General features: G+C 52.8%; 3 protein-coding genes across 16 annotated transcripts in view; 2 read left to right on the forward strand and 1 right to left on the reverse strand.

The window, feature by feature from the left end:
* Positions 1-1,355, forward strand: part of SSBP3 (single stranded DNA binding protein 3) — a 161,371-nt gene extending 160,016 nt beyond the window's left edge. For all 5 annotated transcript variants that reach the window (XM_047728141.1, XM_047728144.1, XM_047728142.1 and 2 more), the window contains one exon: positions 682-1,355. In XM_047728141.1, coding sequence (XP_047584097.1) covers positions 682-711 — 30 coding nt within the window. In that variant the 3' untranslated portion in view covers positions 712-1,355. The remainder of the gene's footprint in view (positions 1-681) is intronic.
* Positions 1,356-1,913: 558 nt separating this feature from the next.
* MRPL37 (mitochondrial ribosomal protein L37) lies at positions 1,914-20,336 on the reverse strand. Its single transcript, XM_047728140.1, has 7 exons — positions 19,921-20,336; positions 16,115-16,298; positions 15,905-16,020; positions 12,886-13,071; positions 10,867-11,024; positions 7,721-7,924; positions 1,914-6,021 (listed from the first exon to the last, which is right to left on the reverse strand). Exons 1-7 carry the CDS (start codon positions 20,264-20,266, stop codon positions 5,944-5,946), a joined length of 1,272 nt encoding a protein of 423 aa, XP_047584096.1. The 5' UTR covers positions 20,267-20,336; the 3' UTR covers positions 1,914-5,943.
* A 92-nt stretch (positions 20,337-20,428) lies between these two features.
* LOC125098759 (NADH-cytochrome b5 reductase-like) overlaps positions 20,429-24,899 on the forward strand; it is a 35,419-nt gene continuing 30,948 nt past the window's right edge. For 4 of the 10 annotated variants that reach the window (XR_007126942.1, XR_007126941.1, XM_047727844.1 and 1 more), the window contains exons 1-3: positions 20,429-20,531; positions 23,342-23,631; positions 24,679-24,827. Coding sequence is in view for 8 of the 10 variants with exons in the window: in XM_047727844.1 (XP_047583800.1) it covers positions 23,437-23,631; positions 24,679-24,827 (344 nt within the window). In the remaining 2 variants the exon portion in view is untranslated. Of the gene's footprint in view, positions 20,532-23,341; positions 23,632-24,678; positions 24,838-24,899 lie in introns of those variants that run through there. The other 6 variants (XM_047727845.1, XM_047727843.1, XM_047727850.1 and 3 more) reach the window with 5 other exon arrangements.

Raw genomic sequence — 24,899 nt, forward strand, 5'->3', positions numbered from 1 at the left:
ATTGTTCCTTTAACAAGTTCTGGAATGCACTGTCCAACACCAGCCTGGCTGGCTGGTGTCCCAAGAGCCGCGCCACTGGCTTTCTCCTTAGTCATTTTTCTCTACAAAGTGCAGAGCCCCCCTGCCCCCCAACCCCTGCTGCATGGCCCCAGCCACTGCCACCCTGACCACTGGCAGGTCCTTCTGGAGGCATCAACAGTGCCTGCAACACTGAGAAAGCTGATGTGGCTGGAACAACCCCAGGTTGAGACTCACAAGTCGTGGGCTCTGGCGCTCTGGGCAGCATGTTCTCTGGGGTCCACTTCTGTCTGACCTGGGGAAGAAGATTCGTGCAACCAGAGACTTCTGGGGGTCTCCATGCAGAGGGGCCAGCTGCTCCTTACAACTCATTTGAAGAAACAGCATCCTGCTCCAGCAGCTTTTGAGAACCCCAGACCACCCCCCTGGCAGAGCCCTGGCGCACCCTGTGTGGGGAGGGCAGTATCTGCTGCTTCCTCAGCTGGATAAAGGGGGAACTTGAGAAAGGAGGGGGCGGGGGGAACCCTTGGAGCTCGCACTGTGGCGGGGGCACAGGCTAGTGCCTGAGTGGGCAGTGGGCCCCACACCCCCAGATGGGCCCTCTCCAGTTCCCAAGGCTCCCACACACTGGCCTCACAACCCTGTCTGCTTCTCCCCTTCCAGTATTCTCCAAGCATGACGATGAGCGTGTGACCCCCTCCTCTTCTCCGAGACGCTGAGAGAGCCGGCATTGCAGGCGGGAAGATGCCAGAAATTATGCAAGAAGAAGTGAGGTGTCATTACCCAGGAGCTGGGGGAGGGGCATCTCCCTGCTCCCCCTCAGCCCCCACTCTCCTCCTCCAGTCCCCAAACCTGTCCCAATTTTAGTTTCATGCAATAAAAAGGCCGAACTTTTTATTCCATAAAATATGAAGGACAAAACTCAAAATAAAAATATATTTCAAGTCAATGACCAGAAAAATCCCACCCCATGCCCATTCCCAAAAGGACCTTTTATGTACGTGACACTTTTATGTTGTTTTTGTTTGTTTGTTTGGGGTTTTACCGTTACTGGGATTTTTTTAATTTGTTTTCAAGGGGGGTTTTTTGGGGGAAAAATTTTTAAAAATGGAAGCTTCTAGCAAGCCCCCCCCACCCCATCCCACCCCAGTCAACCTCTTTGCTTTCTTCTTTAAAAAAAAAAAAGGACAAAAAAAAAAAAAAAACAACCACACCCTGCTGTATGTCTGTACCCAAGCCCTTCCACCAGGAAAGCTAGTCTAGGTGTGAGGTCTCACGCTGTCTTTGTAGCCATCTAAAAATAATGATAATAATAATAAACTGGGCAGTTTACAATCGGTGGTTTCTTTCAAAAGGCCTTTTTTGGAAAGAGAAAAGAAAGTCACCCTTCTCCACTTGGGGTTTTTGGTTCATGGGGATGGGCAAGGGAGGGTCAGGAACCTGTTTGGGTTTTGCTTGGTTTCTCCCGGCCAAGGTGGCACCGGCAGTTGCACACCTGGGACCCCAGAACCGCCTCCCCCACTTCCACCCCATTATGTGGCCCGAGGGGCCTGACCACCTGACCGCTTTCAGGACTCCGCGGCGGCGGAGACACGCTGTGACCCGGTGGCATGCACTGTGTTCCCAGGACCGCTTCCTCTCTCTCTCCTGGACCTTCCCCTGCCCGGCCTCTGTGCCGCTCCGGCCCCTTCCTCGGCCGCCCTCACCCCAGTCTTCCCAGCGAGAATCCTGCCAGCTGGGTGGTGGCCTGGACAGAGCGCAGTGGGGGAGGCCGCCCCCAACAGGATGGCTATGACCTGGGACATGGCAACTGTGACCCCCGCGTTCTTGTCCCGTGGCCCTGGCTCGCATCATCCTCGTCATGTGTGTGTGGGCACTGTAGGGCTGGAGTTTGGGTTTTCTTTTGTTTTTTCCTCTTGATTCTTGCTTCTTTTTCAAAGATGGGAAATTGACCAGAATTGCTCTGTATACACTCGGAACTGGATGGAAAGACTTTGGAATAGCTGTGGGGGCGGGGGACAACCACCAAACAGACGTGCTGCTTCCGGTCCTGTTTTTATTTTCAAAAACCGACAAATGCGACAGTGGAGCCTGTCCCCTCTCAGGAGGGGTGACTCACAGCCTCCCTCACCTCACCGCTCCCATCGAAACCTCCCGTGTCTCGCCCTAAAGACACCTGAATTCTTTGTACATTTACAGCCCTTCCTCCCCACGCCCCTGTAGCTGCTGTCTGTTCTCCCTCCCTCCCTGATCCATGTATATCATACTATGTGAGATACCATCTGCCTGAAAAAAGACCTTGTGCGGATTATTGGGAACATTGTAGCTGTTTCTGTGTTTTTTCTTACCTTGTAGTCTGGTTCTGAATTAAGAGAGGAAAAAAAAGTAATTATGATACATTGTAGTTTGTGTACGATATATGTTGATAACGTTTTATTAAAGGGACATCTTTTTTCCGCAGCCCTTCCTGACATGTTTGGGGGCGTGTGGGGGACGTGGGTCGGAGTTTATCATTCTGACTACAGAACGCAAGGTGGCCGGTTGCCCGCAGTTTTTTTGGCTGGTGCGTAACAAGATCTTGTTTTGTGTTCAAGGTGTTTATGCTCTTCCTGGGCATGTTAATCTGCAGTTGCTGTGTGGGGTCGCAGTGGCCTTTGGGGAAGGGGGGTTGGGAGGGGAGACTGCAGTCTCCCATCAGGTATGTGGGAGCGCTCTAAAATCCGGCTTCAGCTTTGGGTCTCAGACACACACTGGTGTGCCAGAGGCTGTTTTTCAGGGCATAGAACAGGTGTGGGCTGCCTTGTTCCAGAGTCCATGCAGGCCACTGGGGTCCCCAAGGCTGCAGCCACAGTGCCTTTCCCACTCAGGTGGACGCTTCCCCGTGTAGAAGCTGGGGACCCCCCCCCCCCCCCCCGCCGCCCCCGGGGACATTGATTTTCCTGTTTTCAGTTTGGTCTTGTTTTCACCTCCAAGGCAAGGGGGACCTATTGGACAACTTTCAGAGTAGCCTTTGGCATTCTGGAAGGCAGCTGGGTGGGGCTGGCAGACATGGGAAGCCCTAATCCCAGCCTCCATCCACACATGGAGAGCTGGGGTGAGGTAAGCAGTGGGGTGTGTGGGTTTGGACACTGAGAAAGTAGAACTTTCTGTGCCCCCAGGACCTTGCTCCAGGCCAGGTGTGGGCTCGGTACACCTTTACAAGGTCTGACCCTGCCAGACACTGTTCTGGCCACTACTACTACCTGTGGCCATGGACAAGTTAGTTCCTACCTGTGTCCTGTTTCCTCATCTGTAAAGCTTCCTCCCAGGGCATTGTGAGGATGAGCTGGTGTGTTTGAGCAGTTTAGAACAGCGCCTTGCATCTGTCACTAACAGCAGTGCTGGCGGTTAGGGCCCCTGGAAGCCCTCCCTGAGCGGGGGTGGGGGGGGAGGAGTCCAGAAGGGGGTGACAGGAAGAGCCCGGAGGACCTGGAAGCTCGCATCTCGCCCTTCCCTCCTCTTGAACAAGGCTTCTGGGCTCGTTCCCCACATAGACCTCTCTGAATGACCAGGCAGACGGCACTCAGCCTGACCCGCATTCACAGCTCTGAAGGGTTTGGCTCCCTGAGCACACAGCCTCTGCCATGTGGGCCCCGTGCCACCGCCAGTGCTCTCCAGGCAGGCGGGAGCCATGGTGCGGGGTGCTGAGCTGGAAGGGATCCTGCCTCTAGCCTCACCGGCTCCCCCACCTCTGTTTGCAGGATGAGAATACTGAGTGCCCCCCAGCAAACCCCTGAGGCCAGGTGTTCCTCCAAGCTGGGGACATCTGAGTGTTCCTTGTCCCCAGAATCACCCAGCAGGTGCTGTTACGGAGGAACTGGATGTTTGTTGGGTAGTCACACCTGCATACTGTCCCCTCTGTGGTGGTGCCTGCTGTGCCACCTACTGTGGGCAGGTGCTCAGGCATGGGAAGGGCAGCCTTCACGGCTTCCCTGGACCTAGAGGAGACCCACTGCTCTGTCAGCATCTGCCAGCAAACTGGGAGCCCCTGGAGAAGAGACCAGGGCTCCTTCTGTAGCTCTGGCTCCAGCTCCGGCTCCCAGCACGAGGTTGGGCAGGGCGCACAGCAGGTTTTTAGACTGGGCTGACTGCTGGACTGCCCCGAAGGTCTGCAGCGGGGAACCTTAGGGCTCGGGCCCCAATCCTGATCCGGTCTTCGGTTCTGTCGCGGCCTGGCTGGGGAGGGGACCCACGGCCTGTGGGCTGGAGGGGGCAGGGCTGTGCTGCTGCCCACAGGAGGGACCCTGGATGCAGACGGTGAGGCTGAGGCTGCAGGCTCTTGGGATTTGGGGGAAGCAGACACCTCTCTGTGGAAAAGGCAGCTGTCATCACATGTGAGACTCCCAGCTCTTCACACCACAACACCTGCTCTCTAAGCCTCAGTCTCCCCATCTGTAGGGGGCAATAAAACCCGGCAGTCCTGTCTGCCTTGCCTCATAGGTCAGCTGCGCTGGACCCAGAGCTCTGCTCTGAGATCCACAGGGGACACACCAAGGCCAGCCACAAGGGCTGTCCTCACTCAAGGTGGGCTGTGGCCCAGGCCCATCCTGCAGCACTGGCCCCTCCCAGGGCAGTCCTCAAACCACAGGGTCATCTGCTGGTGGCAAACTGCTGTAGCCAGCTGACTCACAGCCTCGCTCCCACAGGCTCCAGGGGTTTCAGCCAGCCCAGCTCGGCTTCAAGCCGCCACCACCATCCCACCCAAGCCTAAAAGGTAAGTTGCAAAGTGGCTAGAGGATGAGCCTGGGAGCTAGACACACAGGGGCAGAGCTCCACTTGGCCATTTACCAGCTCTAGTGGCTCGTGCTGCCCCATCTCCCCTGAGAGGCCCTCCAGCAGGGCCAGCCTCCCTGCTTCCCTCCAGGACTTGCCCTCCTCCCCGCTGCACCTCGGGCTCTCTCGCTCTGAGGAACAGTGAGCATCCGATGACTCGTGGCAGGCCAGCGGTGTCTGCAGAAAGGCTCCGCTCCTCACCTCTGCTCCAGGGCACCCACAGAACTGGGAACTGGTCGAGACCTCAGGTGCAAACCCACAGAGCTCGGGTTCTCTGCCCAGCACGCCCTATCACTCCCCACAGGGGCTTGTCCTCAAGACCTTCCCCAAAATCACATCTCCAAGCGTTTACCTAGGAAGCAGACCTGTACCACCCACTGTGTGACCTAGGTGGCCTTGTACTATGAGGTCCCTTACCTCAAGGGCCCAGAACAGTGCCCAGCACACAGGCATTCAAGCACTTCCCTGAATATGGAAACGACACGGGAGGACGAGACGGGGTGCTGGGTCTACGGTGTGGGGCCCAGGGCAGGACTCGGAGGTGGTATGCACAGAGAGGCCAGCTGAACCAGGGATGTACTTGGTCTATTTACCCAGATGCTAGGGAGAAATCTACAACAAATGTTCTCGTCAGTTTCTGCAGCCCTGATGAAATGTGCCCACAGTTTGGAGAGTCCCTTGAGAACCCAGGGAGCCCCAGAGAGCACCTATCCTGTGGCAGCCACTCCATCTTCACAACACGGGAGGTCATTATCCTCAAGTGTCAAATGAACAAGGTGAAACTCAAAAGAGACGAAGATTCTTATCTGAAGTCATTGTAAGTCAGAGCCTGCTGTGGGCAGAGCCTGGCTTACCAGGGGCAGGTCAGGCTTCAGGGCCCACACCCACACAGAGGCCGGCTCACGGTGGGGGCTCACATACAGCTACGGGCACCCCCCCTCCCACAGCTCCCCCACACAGGCACAGGCTCCGGGGCAGCCGAAGGGCTCTCTGTCGGCAACCAGACCACAGGTCGGGTGAGCGCGGAGGCTCCGGGGGACCCAGCACTGCTCTGGATACAGCATCTTGTGCGGAGGGGGCCGGGGGGCTCGAGACCCCACAGTGGTCCTGGGTTCACACAGCACCGTGCAAGTACAGAGCTAAAAACTTCCTGAATGTCTCAGGCTGGAAACCAGTCGGCCCAACAGGTTCCTGGAAAGAACACAGCCCATTAGGATCCTGCCACGAGGTTTAATGGCAGCAGTGAAAACAAAGGTGGATTTTATGTAAATCCTAAAATGTCTGGATAATGGTCTTCTCCTCTCATGGAGCAAAGAGGGGCACCAGGGAGCCAGCAGCGAAGAGATACCGGATAGGCTGGGCTGGAGGACATGAAGCTCTCCTAGCGCTGTTGACACCGCCCCCCTCCCTAGCCCCGCCCCTAAACCACCATGAACCAATGGTCTGCTGCCCCCTTTGCATTCCCAGGGACAATAATCCCTCCCTCATTCACACACATCAATCAGGCCCCTTCCCTCTGTACCAGGCCTGTGCCCCGTGCCAGAAACCCGACAGTGGCTTGAATCTGGCTCTGCCCTCAAGGAGCTTACAGCCAGATCTCCGAACAGCGACGATAAAAGCTGACGGGCCTCAGAGCGGACCTGGGGAAAAGATGCTCAGAAAGCAAAGGGGACTCATGGCTTCCCTGAGTATGAACGAGTCTTACAGGGCAAGAAGCATGGGCCGGAGGGAAAAAGAAAAGGCAGGCGGCCTCTGAGAAACGAGACTCTGTGCCAGCACAGGTAGGAAGCAGAAGGGCAAGGCTGGAGCCCAGGGCCTGTGTCGGGAGCCCAGGGCTGGGGGGCGGGAGCCATCTGACCAGCCAGGATGTGTCTGCCACTAAAGTCAGTGTTCTGGAAGGGAGAACCCAGAGACACACAGGGGAGGAAGAGAGCAGGGTAAGAACAGAGTACAGAGGCAGCTGGTGTGGCTGCAGGTGACACGCAATAGTGTCTGGGGCCAAAGAAGAGGGCCCCACCCAGGGAGGCACTTCTGGGGCAGAAACGGCACCGGCAGGTGCTGGAGAGCTAAGCCAGCCGCTGCCGCGCCAATTCCGTTCAAAAGCCCAACACCAGCTCCGCACAGCACACCAGCTCAGGTCTGTGTGGGACCCAGAACACAGCTAGCCGCAGACCCAGCAGCCCCCAAGGTCCCCTTGTCCCATCAGGGTGCTTATCGCTGCCTGTCCTCACATTATGAATCAGAACGGTCACTGTGCGCTGCACAGAAAGCAGGCCGGGACTGCAGTGGAGCACCAGCGACAGTGACAAAGCCCCAGAAAGAATCCCATGTCCACGGGAAGAAATGAATGAAGGCCTCGTCCACGGGCCCCACCTCTGAGAAGCTTGGAGCTCCATTTGATGGAAGAGAAAAATCTGGAAACCGTGGGACTGTGCTGTGATGGGGGAAAATGGGGTCTATGGGGACCCACCTGAGGGACTGCAATGGGGCTAGCAGTGGGATGGGGCGGGGGCAGGGAGGTCCTTATGCTAGACCTGGAAGGACAAGGAGAGGATGGCCTGACAAAAGAGAAATGGAGGGCAGGGGGAGAAGGGAGATGCCTCCTACAAAAAAGCAGCAGCACCCCTGAGGGGCCCGGGCCAGCAGCAGCAGGGCATATGGGAGCGCCATGAGGAGCTAGCCATGCTGGGGGCACAGGGAAGCAGGAGGGGCGCAGAGGGCCAGGCAGGGCCCAGGACAGGAGAAGTGCTCCCGAAGAGATCCTGGGTAGGACAACCCTAAAGCCAGAGTCCCGGCTGCGAGCATCCCTTCAGCTCCACCCCTGGATCACTCTGGGGACACAGAGTCACGGTCCTGGTCCCATCACCAGGCTGGAGATGGCAGGACTTACCACAACCACCTTCTTTTTGATCACTGGGCGACACCAAAAATGCTGATAGAGGAGCTGGTCTGAGTCCACCCAGACCAGATTCTTGACGCCCTCGTCGGAGGCGAGCTGCGTGGTGTTCAGCTGCAGCACGAGGAACTGGAAGACACGTCCGTCGGTGCCCACACTCTGCACAACCACCGGCTGCTCCAAAACCTTAGGGTCATTCTGAGAGCAAAACGGGACAAGGAAGTCAAACCAAACACAGCGGGGCGTAAAGAACAGCACCAAACCAGCAGCTTCCACAGCCAGTGCCCGCTCCCGGCTAAGGCTCTGACCGCGGGACAGCGGCCAGGGCAAGGCCGTCCCTCCCTCCTCGGGCCGGCTCTGCCTGAAATGGCGCCTCCCGGTTGATAAGCACACAGAAGCAGTAATTCCTGCCGTGGGGGGCGGCGGGGGGGTGAGGACTGAGCCAGTGGCAGAGTACAGGAAGGTGACGGGAGCTTAATGATAGGAAATCCCTCAAACCCTTGGTGTTATCTGATGGCGACAACAGTGACACTGGTTCCACAAATGGGTCAGTGAATATAAAAGCTCACTCCATTCCCACTCTACTTGCCAAATGAGCAAACAGTCTCAGCAAGGCTAGGGACTGGCCTGATGTCCCACAGTAGCCCGGCCAGCGCTATGCCTACTCGGTTCCCACAGCGCCTTGCTCCCAAGGGCCTGGTGCCCTGGAAAGCCCAGTCCTGGGCTTCATGCCCCCAGTGCGGCTCCAAGAAGGCGTCGGGCTGCCAGGCTATCTGCACCGGCATGTCGGCGGGGCAAGCTTTCACCTGACAGCCTGCGTGCTGGTGCCCCCCTTCAAGGAGCGCCACTCGGTCCGGACCCCCGCAGCAACCAGCTCCCGCACACCTCGCACACACCGGTTGAGTCACCGGCTTTATAGCCACCAGTAAGCTCACAGATCCAGCAGTCTGTCCCCACTTCACAGATGGGGAAACTGAGCGTCAAAGAGGTGCTATCATTTGTGCAAGGCTGCCCACGGGACGTGAGCTGGGATCAGATCCCACGCCAGGAAATCACTGAAACCCCTCCCATCGTGGCCGAGCCCTGGCAGTCCCACACCATGGGACAGGAGTACCTCCTTTCACTCCCAGGTGTGTCCCAGGGTGGTTGAGAAATGACACGCTCACCCCCCCACCCCCCGAGGCTTCGCAACGGTGCAGCTGGGTGAGGGCCAGCTGCTGGACAGAGAGCCAGCAGGCAGGCCCTGGGAAGCAGAGCATCCTTGATCCAAAAACACTGCCTACGTCCACCCCTCCAGAGCGGAATGGGACATTAGGAACAGCTAATGTCAGATGGCGGTGTGGGCCACACCGGGACTGCTGGCCTTAGAAATACCTGTTCTTAGCTGCACGAGAAATAAATAAAAAGAAAAGTACCGCTAAGTGTTAGCTGAGATTCTGTATTGACTCTTATCTCCCTCTACAGATCAATAAAACTGCAGGTAGTACATAAATTTCTCAGCAATTTTACCTTTTACATGGAGGCTCTTCCTGTAATTGCTCAACTTCACATCCCCAGGAATAATTCGCACCTGGAGGGGGTGGGGGAGGTCTCCCCTCCTACCCAACTGGGTGGCAATTAGCGGCAGCGTCGCTAGCCGTGCTCTGCCGGCAACGGCTGGCACAGGGGCGGCGAGGAGCCTGCAGAGCAGGTCCCTGGCGCGCCGCCCCGCCCACTCCGCTCCCCTGTCCGGGAGGTGGGAGGCAGCTCATCTTTTGAAGCTAGAGGGATCAGGGCCGCAGTGCTTGCTTCCCCACGCAACAGCTGTGGGATCTTGGGCGAGTCACCTAACCTTCCAGAGCCTTCCTAAGTACATAGTCAAAGAACAGAGAACCTTCAAGGACTGAAGAGACACAAGAAGGTCACATAAAGATGTAACAGCCGCCAATCTCTTAGCTGTGCGGCACTGGGAAAGGCACTTGGCCTCCTTGAGCCTCAAGTTTCCTCAGCTATGAGGCCAGGAGCATCTGCCACGGAGGGTTGCTACAGGCAGTGGTTCTCAAACCTCAGAACTCTGGCTCTCAAGCCCGAGCTAAAGCCAGCACCACCCGCAGGGCTCCGGGCACCACCCGTTACTTGAGCGCCACCACAGAGTTCCTGATGCGGTAAAATCTGTACCTCCACCAAGTTCCCAGATGACACCAATGCCACTAATCCAGGCCACGCTTTGAGGAACACGGATATAAAGAACTCTGGAATGTAGCAAATACCCAATATAGGCAAGGTCCATTCCACACCCTGTTGCGTTTGCCCAACCACACCCCTCCAACCCCACTAGTTCCTAGACCAAGTAGGATGGGAAACAGGGAGAAGAGAACATCGTGAATCTCTTCACTCCTACTGGAGGGCCTCAGACCTAGGAGCTGGCAGCTCTCAGCACTCCCCCAACACAACCCCCCCCACCACCACCCCGGAATCCAGTGTCCCAGGCCTGCTCAGGGAATCCCATACTGCCATTCCCTACTCCCTCTCTCGAGGCTGTTGCTCCCTGGCCAGGCTTTCCCCCATTTTAGGGACAGCTCTGTGGGACAACTACTCAGCCCGCATTCTAAACAATCCAGGTCCTTAAGACCTCCTCCCAGAATCAAGGGGCTATCACCAAGTGGTGTCTTGGTCCCTAAGCCTGTCCCCATTTGGCACACAGGTCTGTATCATCTCTGTTTCACCTCCTCCTGCCCGTGGAGGAGCGTGCCCCCGTTCTGCTCTCACAGAACCACAGGGGTGTACTAGAGCACAAATAACAAAAGCCCGAGGAACTGGGCACACCCAGTTCTGCCCTCTTCTCCACCACTCACTGCTGTGTAATGCTGACAAGCTGCTTAGCCTGCCGGTGGTTCAGGGGCATAACTGGAAAATGGGGATGACAAAGAAACCTCTTGGGCTATTCTGGTGAATACATGATGTCTCTTATGTAAAAGACAGGCAGGCACACAGGAGGCCCCCAGATGCCAGTTTATATCCACAGGGTGCATGGAAGTGCCTGTCCCTGGAAGTCCTCAGTCAAGCAAGGGATCTCCCTGCACCTCCCTTCTTCCTTTAAGCAGTGTAAGACAGGAGGCCAACACCACGTCAAGACGTGGTGGTCTTCGCCGCATACATACCCCATAGAGGCGCCGGGCCTGGAGCAGGGCGTTGCCAAAGGCAAACAGGATCATCTTAGCCCGCAGCTGATCTGGTTGAAAGCGGTGTGGCCGTAAACTGGCTGTCTCCAGGAAATACAGGGTGTGGGGATAGGGGTAAGGATAACCCTCCTGGAACCCTGCAAGGTACATAATCATGTAGAGGAACGGAAATTAGTATCAGCCTGTCCCAGAGCCTTTGGAAAGCCACCTCGCCCTGGCTCAGTGCCAGGCACCACAGAGACTCTGTAAAGGCAGATGTCATCACTATAGCTCCAGGGATGGCAAACTAGTCTGCCAGCCACATCGCCCCCCGGCCCCTGCCTGTTTTAACAAATAGTTTCTAACGGAGCATAGCCATGCCCACTCACGGACACAATGTCTACGGAGTAGCTGTCGGAGACCCTGTGTGGCCTGCACAACCTGAAATATTTACTATTTTGGCTCTTTACTGAAAATGTTGCCAACCTGTGCCAGGTTGACTCCTGTGTGCTAGCTCTAACTCTACCCCTTTCTCGCTCATTCAAGCACACAGGGGACAGCTAGTAGAAGGAAACCTGGACGCTATGCTAATTATTTTTTCAAAAGCCAATCATTAGCAACATCCCATACTTTATTATTCGTGATAAAGGCCTCGCCTCATGCCTCCCAAGTGCTCTGCAAACGCTGGCACTGCGGATCAAAGCCGAGCCCTTGTTCCTCCCAGCCACAACCCTGCCAGGCCACCACGCGCGTCCCCTGTGGCCAAGAGTAAACCCTTGGTAGGCTGGCAGCTTCCAGAATGAGCAACTCAGATTAGTGGAAGTGGGTGACAAGGAGGAAGAAGCTGGGAAAACATGGGCTCTGAAAAATCCCAGAAGCAAGCACTACTTAGAGACACCCACCCTTGGGCCTCCGTCCTTGCTTCAGCTGCTCAGCACTCCCTGTGCGCCCAGGCTGAGACAGGTGCCAGGGTCAGACAAGGGCCAGGAGCAGAGGCCGAGTGCGGCCTGCCACCGCCTTTGAGGGGCTCCGTCCTGGGTTGGGGAGGGGGTCCACACAGAGGGACATGTGAAGATCTGAGCGGGGTGAGCTGGGGCTGGGGAAGGACAGAGGAAAGGCCCCTGATGACAGATGAACTACTGAGGGGAAGAAAATAAGAGGTGGACAGCCACACACCCCAGGCAGAGGAAAGAGGACACACTAGAGCCTGTGGTGAGAAAGAGCACAATGTATTATGTGTAGCTGGACTACGGCGGAGGGCAGGGCAGGGGGCAGCAGGGAACTCCTCAAATTGAGGCTGAAGAGAGGGACCAAGACCTGAGGCCCTCATGTTGTAAGCTGAGGACTTCCACCTGTACCCGGCAGGCCCTGGGAGGTGGGGACGGAGGACTGAAGGGAAGGGACAGAATGTGGGTGTCAGAAGGGGACTTCTGGAACCAGGAACCAGATGGACCGGGAGAAAACAGCCCAGGTCAGGCTGGCCAGCTAGCTGGGAGGTTGTGGCAACGGGCTGGGCCTCCTGGAAGCTGTCACCATGGAAATGAGTTTAGAAGGAAGGCACTACAACTCCTGGGGACGGACTGGATGGCGTGAGCTGTGGGCCTGCCTAGCCTGATGCTCTGGCTTCTGTCGCCATAGCCAGGGGGAGGTGGTGGGGCCTTATTCGATGGAGTTTTGATGAATACCCCCACTCAAGGCCTGGGGGGTTCCTCAGTCCTAGCAGGAGTTTGGGCAGGGTTTATGGGTACACAGGAAGAGGGGTGTCTTTCAAGGGACCTGTGAATAAAGGAAACACTTTGCACCTGGCCAGAAGCCCAACAGCCACCCATTATAGTTCTGACGTAACAGTTACCTCTCAGGGGTCAAAAGCAAAGTGGGGATACACTGCTACGTGGCTCTCAGAAGAAAATGTGCATGAGGTGCGGAGCACAGACTCAATATTTAATATACTCCTTCCCTTCAGAAAAAACACGTCCCTCATCTCCATGCTGTGTGGAGACACAAGGCTGTGACACTTACCTGTGTTGTCTTCCACATCATAAACATTGGATTCCTGAAGATCAATAGTGGGAGATATGGGATAGAAGGTCTCAAGAACATGATTCTTAGTAGCTTCGACCTCCTCTCTGGAGGCGATGGTGGGCAGCGGATCCTTGGCGTTCAGTCGAGCTCCACTGGAACCACGGATCTGAAGGAGGAAAGACTCTACAAGGGGAGAAAGATGATTAGTCTACCCTGATCCAAAGCCTTACCTCTCAGCTCAGCCAAGCCTAGAGCCTTCATCCTACCATGCTTCTCAAGTCTTAACTGCTTTCCCAGCTGATCAGCCTAATCGCAGAAAACAAAACTTTGGTCAAGATGTTGAGAAGGGGACCAACCAGAGCACTCTTCTTCCTGTGTTCCCTTGCCAATGACCCTGAGGCCACCTGGCAGTCTGGATTCGGGGCTGCCCCACACAGATCTTCCCAAGCACCTGCTCTATGCTGGGGACCCAGAAATGAATGAGAGCTACCCTCTGCTCTCAAGAAGCTTCCTAGTTGGTAAGTGTATATGTAAGTACAAACCATACTCAGAGACAGCAGAGAGGAAAAACTGACCTTCTCTGGGAGGCCTGGGAACCTTCCTGAAAGTGGTATGCCTTTGAACTGGTTTCCAAAGGATGGATAAGAGCAGAGTTTCTCAACTTTGGCCCTACTCTCATTTTGGACTGGCTAACTCTTTCTTTGATGAGATAAACTGTCCTGTGCACCATGGAGGTCTGCCAGCACCCCTGGCCCCCACCCACCAGATGCCAATAGAACTCCCCCCGTTCAAGTCATGATAATCAGAAACGTCTCCAGACCCTGCCAAATCTCCCTTAGGGCGCAAAATGCCCTTGGTTGGTTAATAGTCACCCAGGCAAGAAAAGGGAAGGAAAAACATTTTAGTTCAGGAGGAACATGTACGAAGGCACACAAGTGTGCTGCCCCATGGCAGAGTTTAGGGAGACAAACCAGGTGACGACCAGAATGTGGTAGGGAAGGAGGGAGGGGGCGAAGGGGGAGGAGACTAGAGGCTAAGAAGAAAGGCTATTAAACTCAACAACCAACAGTGAGGGTATATCAGGCCAGTCAGAAAGCCTCACCTAAGACAGGTTGGCATCCTGGCTACACAGACATCAGTTCATGAGGAAGCACACACCTGACATACCAAAGAAGCTGCCACTGTGAGCATGTGCACATGCCCCTACCCGAGGTCTCCACAGGAGGCTGTATGCCACCAGGCAAGATGTGCCTGAAAGGCTCCCTGAGAACGGCCTTCTGAAGATTCTCCACGGAGCCAAATCTTCTTCTGGAGGTGCTCTGGACAGTCAAATCACAGCACCATGGTAACAGGTCAGGGGTGATGACCTTCTACATCTCACAGCTGGTTCGGTCCACAGCACCGCCACCTAATTAGCACGTGGTCTCCCTCAATGCGTGTGTAAAGCAGGGATACCACGTCTGTGGATGGATGAACTCTGAGCCGCTTGGTAAAACACGTCACGCCCACACCTCAGGAATAGTTTCCTAAAATATTTCCTGTTTCCTCACATATCATCTGCAAGGAAGATAAATGTGCCTGGACCTCTCCTAACCTTGGGTTTCAGATTCTCCCCACAGACCACTCTAGTGTGGTTTCCAATTCAATTCCCTCCACATCCCTCCTCCAGTGACAGCTCCAAATAGGGCAGTTTAATTAGAGGTAATAGCTGATGACGGGCCAACAAGTACTCCTCTATTAATGAGGTTCACTAATTTCCTTAGTGGTGCCATTACCTCTGCACAGCTGACTCCTTGCCAGGAAGTCCATACTCAAAAGGGGCAAGCTGGAGAAACCTGACCAAGCAGATGCCCTGAAAATCCCCAATCATTCCACAGCCGGTTTCCCTGCGCCAGGATTCCGCTAGTCGGAACGCTGGTGTGCCTGGAACATCCCTGCCGGAAACCCCTGGGGTGGTCATCACCCACCTGACCCTCGGTCGGCGCTGCTCACATGCCAGGAACTGTTAGATACCGTGCACAAAAACAAGTGAGACACGGTCCCTGATGTCAGTTCACTTTAGTGGGAGGACAGAGGAGAGATTAGAGAATTCCAATATGGTACAACATTGCTCCAGTAATGAGAGGCACGATGGGCACAAGGAGCACAGAAGCGGACTAGCTGATGTCCGCACTCACGTAGGAACGGGGCTGGAGCCGAGCCTCACAAGCAGAATTTAACCAAATGAGGGAAGTAGAAAAAAGCATTCCAGACAGAACATACAGCACAGTGCAAAAGGTATAAGAAAGAGCTTGATGCCAAAAAGCTGCAAGCGGCTGAAGTGTACATTTGGCCTGGGGGTGTGCTGGGAGTGGGACGGTAAGAAGGAGAGAAGACCAGAAAGCCCAGCTGGCGGCCAGATCAGTGGAGTGCATCTGATCATAAATGGCTGAAGTTCCTGGGAGGCAGTGAAGGGTCTGAAACAGGGGAGGGAAGTGAACTTTAGAAAGATCTCTCTAGCAGCTACGTGGAAAATGGATTTGGAAAAGGAGAAAAGCACAAATGGGGTAATAAGGCTCTGACCATTGAGTACAAGCAGAGACTGCCTGCGCTTTATTACCTCTTATCTTCAACATTTAGGCCCTCACGGGCACTCAACAGATACTAGATACAGCAGAATTAAGTCATGGGAAGAAGTGAGGAAAAACAAAAAAGACTGAGGAACACCCGGGGCTCAGTGGGTTAAGCGCCCTATTCTTGACTTCAGCTCAGGTCATAATATCAGGATTGTGAGATTAAGCCCACATCAGGCACCGTGCTAGGCACGGAGCCCACTTAAGATTCTCTCTCTCTCTCCCATCTTTCCCTTGAAAAAAGAAAAGAAAGAACTGGTCTATGGCTCAGGACAGGAGGACGTGTCTGATTCTACAAAAGTGGTCTGTGAAAGTTGGAAATGAGCACAGGTAAGGACACGGTGGTGGTGAGCAGGTAGTGGGGTTAAGAGTAGAAAGATAAAAAACAGACCAAGATGACCAACCTCGATTCCAGGTGGTGGATAACCTGTAGTTTCTGGCATAGATCCGCCTGGCCAGAGAGGGATGCTTGGGAATCTGAGATCTACACAGTTGTAACAGACTGTCCACAATGACTGGGCTGGGAGAAAAGAAGAGACATTTGGAGATTTAAAGCACAAGGCTGACTCTAAAATCCATCAACTAGAAACCTTACTGAGTTGGGGGAAACTTACCAGTAGGCCTCTCTCTTGGGGGTGTCTTCAGTGGAGTGCCAGAGACGGGCGTGAGAGATCACATTCAAAAGCCGTTCATCTTGGTTCTCTATGCAGTTCTTTGGATCAGCGACGAGGCTAAGCACTCTCTCAGGAAGTCCTTCTATTAACTTGGTCTTGGTAAGCCAGAGGGCCTGCTTTACACCTTTGGGGTAATCAATCACAAAAACAAAACAAACAAAAAAAGAAGACAAGTAAGTATGAGTTGCTTAGGTCTGCCAGTAGCATCTTGGGGAGAGGTCTGCCCTGAGAGAGACAGGATTTGTACTGTGACATCTGAGGAGTCAGAACTAAAACAAGAGTGGAAGCCAGGATAGCCGATTCCAACTCGATGGCAGGCACTCTCTTCCTATGGATGGTCAAGCTGACTGAGGTAGTGAGAGCCTGCACAGGAGCGATCCAAAGAGCAATGGAGATGGCTGGGATCGTAAGGCTGAATCTTGTGGGAAACAGTCCATCTGTTGCCTGCAAGATTCAGACAGACTCCAGACTCGAGGACTAGATCAGTATGCCAGAATTTCAAATCCTCCATCCCTTTATAACCAACATCCAAGTCCCTGATTGGAAAAGCCCATGGTCGGGACACCTGGGTGGCTCAGTGGGTTAAGCCTCTGCCTTCGGCTCAGGTCATGATCTCAGGATCCTGGGATCGAGCCCTGCATCGGGCTCTCTGCTCAGTGGGGAGCCTGCTTCCCCCTCTCTGTCTCTGCCTGCCTCTCTGCTACTTGTGATCTTTCTGCCAAATAAATAAATAAATAAATCTTTAAAAGGAAAAAGGAAAAGCCCATATCTACCAAATAGATCCCATGTATTAGGTGTGGGCCGAGGATGGAGCCCATGCTGCTGTATCAAGGGAAAACAGCTTCTGGAAATAATGGAATAACTTACTAATCATGAACAACTTCACAGCCCTGAGTTTGGGAGCACTGAAACAGATAATCTTTCACATCTCACCTAAACCTGAGCTTCTACAATGAGCTATCTTTAAGCAGATTTTTATATGTTAGAAGCCCTATGAAATGCACTGCTGTGATTTTTCGGAAGGATCACGCATTCTATTTATTACACAGGATCCTCCCTGGCCTCGGTACTGGGAGGTCAGGCTTCTCCTGGGATAGTACAGTTTTTTGTTTTTTGTTTTTTTATTAAAGATTTTATTTATTTATTTGACAGAGAGAGATCACAAGCAGGCAAAGAGGCAGGCAGAGAGACAGGAGGAAGCAGGCTCCCTGCTGAGCAGAGAGCCTGATGCGGGACTCGATCCCAGGACTCCGAGATCATGACCTGAGCCGAAGGCAGCGGCTTAACCCACTGAGCCACCCAGGCGCCCCGGGATAGTACAGTTTTGTCTTACAGACATGGTGAACTGCATAACTGAAAATATACCAGGGGTCAGCAAACTTTTCCCTCAAGGGCCAGACAGTAAATATTTTCAGCTTCTGAGCCATACATTCTGTCACAACTGCTCATCTCTGACTCTGTGACAATGGAAGCAGCCAGGCGCTACAAGTAAACAAGTGAGTGTGGCTGTGTTCTAATAAAACTATTTACAGAAACAGGCAAGTGGCCGGGTCAGCTGACACTGCTCTGCACCCTTAACAGGCCGAGAGCCAAGTTTGGGGCTCCCCTTTAGCAAGCGGAACCTCACAGAATGGATTTTTTGTATTCAACTCACTATTTTGTTTCTCCTTCTTGTAGATTCCCTGACCTGTATGTTTTTAATCTAATTTGGCTGTGCTGTAAGGTTTCTGTAAGATGCCTGAAATACTTTTCAGGAAATGATGGGATATAAATAAACAAAAATAGATTTGATTCAGACTGCTTCGTTTTCAGACAGTAAGGAATGACAGCTATTGTCAGTGGGATGGGCTGTGATGCCAAGCAGAAGTCCCTTGCTCCCCCTTCCCCAGATCTGGCTTCCCTGAGGGAAGAACTGGCCCAGCGCTACGGACCTAAGCTCTGCATCAAATCCACATCCCAGTCCCCTACCCTCAGAATAAAGTTAATACTGTATTCTTGTCCATGGCTGTAGTCACAAATTGACAGCAGGCTGGTGACGGCTTTGGTTAGCAGGCTACTCTTGCCAGCACGTATCTTCATTTGTAAAGCTATGCCTGGGATTAAACCGAGCCTAGGATACTCTGGGGGGGAGATACTCTCAAGCAATCTCCTTTGTGCTAATAAATGCTATGAAGGCAATGAGACTTTTCACTTTGAGGCTTATAGGACATGGTAAATACAATCATTTAGAAATATAACTTCTGGATTTTATGGTGGAGCAGAAAAAGCCCTAGACCAGAGTTAGATAACCTGAATTTTAGTTCTGGCACTGCCATTGTTCTTTAAACTTGACAGTGGATTAAAATATTGAGATTTCATGGTTCCCTAGGATATGAAATAATACGTAATCATCAGAGCTGCCATTTACTGAGCACCACCATCTACCCTGTGCCAGGAACTTTATCTACAGATCGGGTGGGGTTTTATGGAATGGAGGATGAAATTCAGAGACTAAAGAATTTGTTTCAAGTCACATATCCTGTAAGTGATGATGGAGAGGAGAACCTGAGTTTGTCTACTCTAAAGCCTAGTAATGTTATAAGGGTCACACAAGGGTGGGGCACCTGGATGGCTCAGTCCTTAGCATGGACTCTTAATCTCAGAGTCATGGATTCTAGCCCAATGCTGGGTGTGAAGCCTACTTAAATTAAACAAAATGGGGGGGGGGGGGGGTGCCAAGTCTTGTGAGGTCCATTACAATACCCGGGTAGGGCAACGGGAATGTTTAGATGCTGGAAATTCAGCTTTCAGGAATGGGTTTGAGTGGCTTAAGAGGCTGGCCAGTTAAGTTTTTTTCAAATCTAGGATTTATTCTTTGGTTTAGTCCCCAAATCCTGCCAGGTCTCTTTCTTTCCTAATTACTCCTTGGAAAATACTGCTCCCACTGACCTTGACCATTTTGTGTTTCCAGAACCTGCCCCATCCCCACAGTAATTTGGTGACTAAGGAAGAAGAGGCAACCTTGAAGAATAAGGAAAGGGACTCTCAATAAAAAGCTCACCCACCCCCATGGACTCTGGAAAATAATTCTGGTCCTCTTCTTAGACAGACTGGTTTCATTCAGCTCAGTCATTATGACCTGTTCTTAGTAAAAGGGGGGCAGAAATAGGCTTGATGGCTTTTGGATCCAGAACCCTTCCTTGAAAACATCTCAGCTCTGACCTCTGACAGAGAACATTGACCTAGGACACAAGACAGGTAGCCCTGGGTTCACTATTAACCCACGGCACCTGTGTGGGCACCTCTCTGTCACATTCACCAATCCTGCCAAAAGAGGCCATAGACCAGATTAAGCATGCTTTCTGCTGTCTCTTTCAACTATAAACTCCCTCCATCGAATCATTCAATGTACAGTTATATCTCCAGGGTATTAAGAGCTGGAAGGGTCAATGTGGATCATCTAATCAAAACCACTGAGTTCACAGAAAATGGAGGCTCCGGAAATTTCAGCCACTTGCCCCAAATCACAGAGTTAGGGAGGCAGGGACAGACCAGAAACCAGGTCTTTTCACTTCGCCATTCAACCTAACACTGCCTCACAGAAGCACACTTCTCATCCTACTTAAACCTGAAACCCTCAGAAGATGTCATCACTACCCATCGCAGCCAAAGAAACCGAGACCCACAAAGTTGCAAGGTCACGGAGAGTTGGGGTCAGTGCTGGGCGGAGGAAGGAGATCCCCCTCCTGCCCGTCCTAGGGCCTCACCCTCGAGGAGGCGGCAACGCTGGTGGAAGACGTAGCAGGCCTGATCCTTGTACAACGGCTGCTCGTGAACTGGGATTGGGCGGCGGAACTTTGGGTGCGTCCAACCGGGGTCCCAGGGCGGGAAGACCGGCCTCGCCAGCCCGGGCATGAAGTGCATCTTCCCCGCGTACGTGATGGGCTCCAGTCCCGGGATCTCGTACACCCTGTCCAGGGGACGAGGCTCGGGCTTCCGCGTAGAGCGCACGCCCCACTCGTACGCCCCGCGTCTCGGAGCCCCGCAATCCCCAAGGCCGAGCCGCCCAGGGCGAACCAGTGCCCGCCTCGCGGGCCCCGATACCAACGCCATACCAACTTGATCCCCCTCAAGACCTCCACCTGGACGCCGCCATGTTCCTGCGCGCAAGGCCTGCTGGAACCGAAAGGGGCTGGGCGCCGAGGCTCGTTTTATGAGTGGCAGCCACTTCAACCAATCATATTCAGTACATTCTTACCTTGCCCCACCCCTCCAGCTGTTTTCACTTTCTCATAGGTGAGACCCTCTTCCCGCCTCCCGGAGTCGGGGGGCTCAGCACCTGGAGGAACGCGTCTCTAGGGGAGGCGCAGGTGTGTAGGTGAGTGGTCTTGTTGGAGGCTTCAATACCAGTATTTCAAACCCGAATTTAGGGCAACCTTGACCGCTTACGGGCAGCTGAAGCTTGGGCAGGGCACTTCCCTCCGAGCCCCAGTGTCCCTCACTGTAAAAATGGGTTAGAAATGCTTAAGTTAGCGTGCCTGCACAGCTCCCGGCCCGAAGTGGGTGCACTGAAGTTTCTTGCCTCCCCACTCACTTCCCACGCTGCGGAACCTCGCCCGCTGCCCCTCCCGGAGTCCGAGTGGCCTTGGCCACCACACCAGCTCTGCATCCGACTGCGCGCCCCTTCCCCGGCGGGATCTAGTTTCCTCGGGGTTTCCCTGTCTGCCTCCTAGATACAAGGCCTGAGCTATGGAGGTGTTCTTTGCTCCTTGTGCCCACCAACACCGGTTTATCAAATGATTGCAGTGTGTCAGGCGCAGTGGTGAGCGTCGGGTTTTCGTTGGTGAATAAAATAGCTATGGGATGTAGAGCGTATGGGCAGAAAGTAAGTCAAGTCAATAAATAAGCAATTGGAACACGCACACGTATTTCCTATTCCTTTCCTCCTTTTTAGCACTTAACACTAAATGTCGCGTTTTCCATTTTGATCTTGTCTAATGACTGTCTCTTCCACCAGAATGTGAACTCCATGAGTGCAGGGGCTTTTGCTTCCTCGCTGCTCTATCCCTTGCACCTAGACGAGTGCCTAGCACTAGTAAATACATGCTAAATGAATCAATACATAATCGAACTAAATAGAGTGAGAGGAAGTGACCTTTAAGAAGGCCTGAAGGGTGGGGAGAATCATCCCACCAGGGACAACAGGATGTGTCAAGAACTGGCTTAAAGTAGTGTGTCTTAGACTGAAGAAAGAGGTGAGGCTAGGAGGAGGCAGGAATCAGGTCTTTAAAGTTCATGACAGACTTGGCCAACTTCTCTGCCAATTTCCAAAATACCAAAGGAAGTAGGGTAGTTAAGACACAGAGAAGGTAAGTTTAAGGCAAATACTAATAGGAATAACCCTCACGCTGTCTTGCAGTTTACGATGAATAAATAGAGCTTTCCCTTCTCTCACTTTATCTTGCAAAAACTTCAGGAGTAAAAAAAGCATAAAGAGGGCTCCAGACTTCATATGCTCACCATACACACCTGGTCCATAGCACAAGATAAAAACGGGTTGCATTATTAAGATATCATGCTAGGCTGCAAGCTCTCTAAAGGTAGAGAGCCTGTATCCTATTTACATCTTGTGTCCCAGCATGTAGCACTGTGCCTGGCTCTCAGACCTTTTCTATAAACTGAATGAACATTCACCATTCACTGGAGCCTTCCATATGCCAGCCTTGTGCTTAGTGGTAGAACAGAGAAAGAATAAGACATCATCCTTGTCCTCAAGGGGGTTGCAGCCTGCTAAACCTTCCTGAAGTCATAGAGCTCATGAACAGTAGATCCAAGTTTTCTGAAACCAAACCCTTTCTTGTATAAGAGAAAGATATATTGCACACAGAGGGACTGCCCTTCTAAAACCAAGTGGTAAGAGGATTTGGACAAGTTCTGATCAGAAGGAGCCTGGGAACCAGGCAGGAAGGTTGGATTCAAGCCAGAAGGCAACTGGGGAGCTGTTAAAGTTTGCTAAACAGGAGACTGGTGTGATCAGAACTGGTGGCAGGTATGCTGATGGATGGTGTAGGGAGAGACTGGAAGCACATCCTCTGGGACCATGGGAAGCTCCAGTGTAAATGGACATGGGAAGCAGGATAAGTAGAAAAGTTCTTAAAGATTAGGAATCACAGGAAGTGTTTGGTAACTGAGAAACTGGACCTCCCTGTCTTAGGAGTTAGGTTGACCTTGGGTATGTTATTAACCACCCCCAGACCCCAGTTTTCCTATTTAAAAAATGACATCTCTAGTACCAGCCTCATTATAAGGATTAAATTAAATGCAGCAGTTTGGTGGGTGACTTACCTGAAGGAAAGAAATTAGACAAAAGAGGCATCTGGGTGGCTCAGTTGCTGAAGCGTCTGCCTTCAGCTCAGGTCATGATCCCAGGGTCCTGGCATGGAGTCCCTCATCAGGCTCCTTGCTCAGTGGGGAGTCTGCTTCTCCCTCTGCCCCCTCCCCCCACTCATGCTCAGTCTCTCTCTCTTTCTCTCTCTCTTGAAAAAAATAATTTTAAAAATCAAAAAAACATATACTATTTAAAAAAGAAACTAGACACTAAAGAATACATTGGTATGATTCTGTTGACATAAAAGTAAAAACCCGGCAAAAATGAACTACACTGGTTAAGTTTCTACACAAAGTGGGCAAAACTAAGGAAAAGCAAGGGAATGATTATACCAAAGGTCAGGATGATGGTTATTTTGTGGGGGATGGGAGGTGATCAGGAAGGGATACTTATGAGGGGGTTCTGGGTCACTAGCCAAGTTCTTTGTTTTTGACTATGTGGTAGTTACAAAGGTGTTCCTTCCTAACATTTTTAACTTACTTCTAAATAATTTTGACAACCGTTAAATTGTACATAACTATTATATTTTCTCATTTAAACTATTTTTTTTTTAATTCAATGAGCTTTTCTATGTAAAGTGCTTATCCGGCACCCAAAGCACAGGAAGAAATCAGGAAACTTTGGGTGCCAGCTCTGATCATTGCACCCTGTCTGCCTACCTCCCCTTCCAGGCAGCAGGACTCAGGGTGAGTCCTCCCTGACCCAGTGCTCACACAGAGTTGGGCACCTGCGGGCCTCAGGGCGAATGGGAGAAATCAAGGTGACCAGAGTGTAATCTACATGTTTTCCCTCTCTCTCAGGCCAATGGGGGAGGCCCCGGGCCTGTGGCCTCGGAGTCGGACCTGATCTGGGAAGAGCACCAAGTTGTCCCTCCCAGGCTGCTCAAGCCCCACCAATGATGGATGAGAGGGAGGAGGATGCCGATGAGGAAGCCTGGCTGCAGCTTCGGCCTGTGGAGCCCTTGCCCTCCCAGTGCTGTGGCAGTGGTTGCTCACCTTGTGTGTTTGACCTCTATCACCAAGAGCTGGCAAAGTGGGAGGCAGCCCGAGCCAGCAAGGACAGGAGCCTGCTGAGTGGGGAGGAGTCACAGGTGAGGGAGGGCTGCTCCTCAGCCAAGACGGGTCAAGGTGGCAGTGTCAACACCCTGCACCCATGTGGGGAAGATTTCCCTGACTCTGCACGGCAGAGAGATTCGGGTTCAAAGCCTGGCCCAAAACTAGGCATGGGGTCGGCCCAGGTGTGAATGAGGTTTGGGCATTTTACAGGAGAGAGATCTGTGAGTCATGACATTCAGAGAAGAATTCCTGGAGGAGGTGCAAGTGAGTGGAATGTTAAAGGTGGTGGGCTGAGACTTGGAAGACGTGAATTTGAATTCCTGCTCAGGGTGTGACTTTGGACAAGGAAGCCACTACCACTCAGGCCTCAGTCTCCCCACATGGAAAATAAGGATAGTAGATTAGATCATCTTAAGGTCCCATCAATTTCTAAATTCTACAAATCTGGATTTTTAGTAGGTTTGAAGGGTGAGTAGGTATTTCATACATCGGAGATGAGTGTTCTGGATAAAGGACACAGCTTGAGCAAATAAAGATTCCCAAACAGGAAGCAGCAAGGCATTCTTGGTAGAACAGAGAAGAAAAGGAGGCTTGAGGTTCATCCACAGGGCCCTGGAGTGTCCAGCCAAGGAGGCTACACTTTATCCTGGGGCTGACAGAGCTGCAGAAGTCTTCCAAGTAGGGGAAGCTCAGTGTGAAACGCTCGGGCCTTCTTTGATCAGAGCATGAAAGGGAGGTGAGGCGGGACTACTCAAAAAACTATCCACATGGGGAGTCTGGGTGGCTCAGTGGGTTAAAGCCTCTGCCTTCAGCTCAGGTCATGATCCCAGGGTCCTGGGATCGAGCCCCGCATCGGGCTCTCTGCTCAGCGGGGAGCCTGCTTCCACCTCTCTCTTTGCCTGCCTCTCTGCCTACTTGTGATCTCTGTCTGTCAAATAAATAAATAAAATCTTTAAAAACAAAAACAAAAACTGTCCACAGAGAGATAGCCTGTCCAGAAGGGAAAGCAAGAAGGGTGCTTGTGCCTGCTTGCATGTCTGCTGGGCCCCAGGTCCTAGCTATTGGATATTTTCCTGTTACAGAGCTGTCCGTCCAAGCTGAGCCCAGAGACCTTCCTGGCCTTCCGCATCAGTGCCATGGACAGACTCACCGAAGACACTTACCATGTTCGGTTCGCACTCCCCAGGAACTGCCAGCTCGGCCTGCGGCCTGGCCAGCACCTCGTCCTACGGTACACTCAGGTAGTGGGAAGCCAAAGCTTCGCAGCCCCGCTTGGCCATTTGCTTGCTATGTGGCTGAGGGC

Source organism: Lutra lutra, chromosome 4, assembly GCF_902655055.1.
Source record: "Lutra lutra chromosome 4, mLutLut1.2, whole genome shotgun sequence".
NCBI lineage: Eukaryota > Metazoa > Chordata > Mammalia > Carnivora > Mustelidae > Lutra > Lutra lutra.

What these genes read in the sequence shown, in the direction of transcription:
- MRPL37 (XM_047728140.1), bottom strand. Translation starts at nt 20,266, where the DNA reads ATGGCGTTGGTATCGGGGCCCGCGAGGCGGGCACTGGTTCGCCCTGGG. An exon ending in CCCAAGAGAGAGGCCTACTG is followed by an intron (nt 16,021 to 16,114) that starts GTAAGTTTCCCC and finishes CTTTTCTCCCAG; the next exon opens with CCCAGTCATTGTGGACAGTC. An exon ending in ATCCACCACCTGGAATCGAG is followed by an intron (nt 13,072 to 15,904) that starts GTTGGTCATCTT and finishes CTCCCCTTGTAG; the next exon opens with AGTCTTTCCTCCTTCAGATC.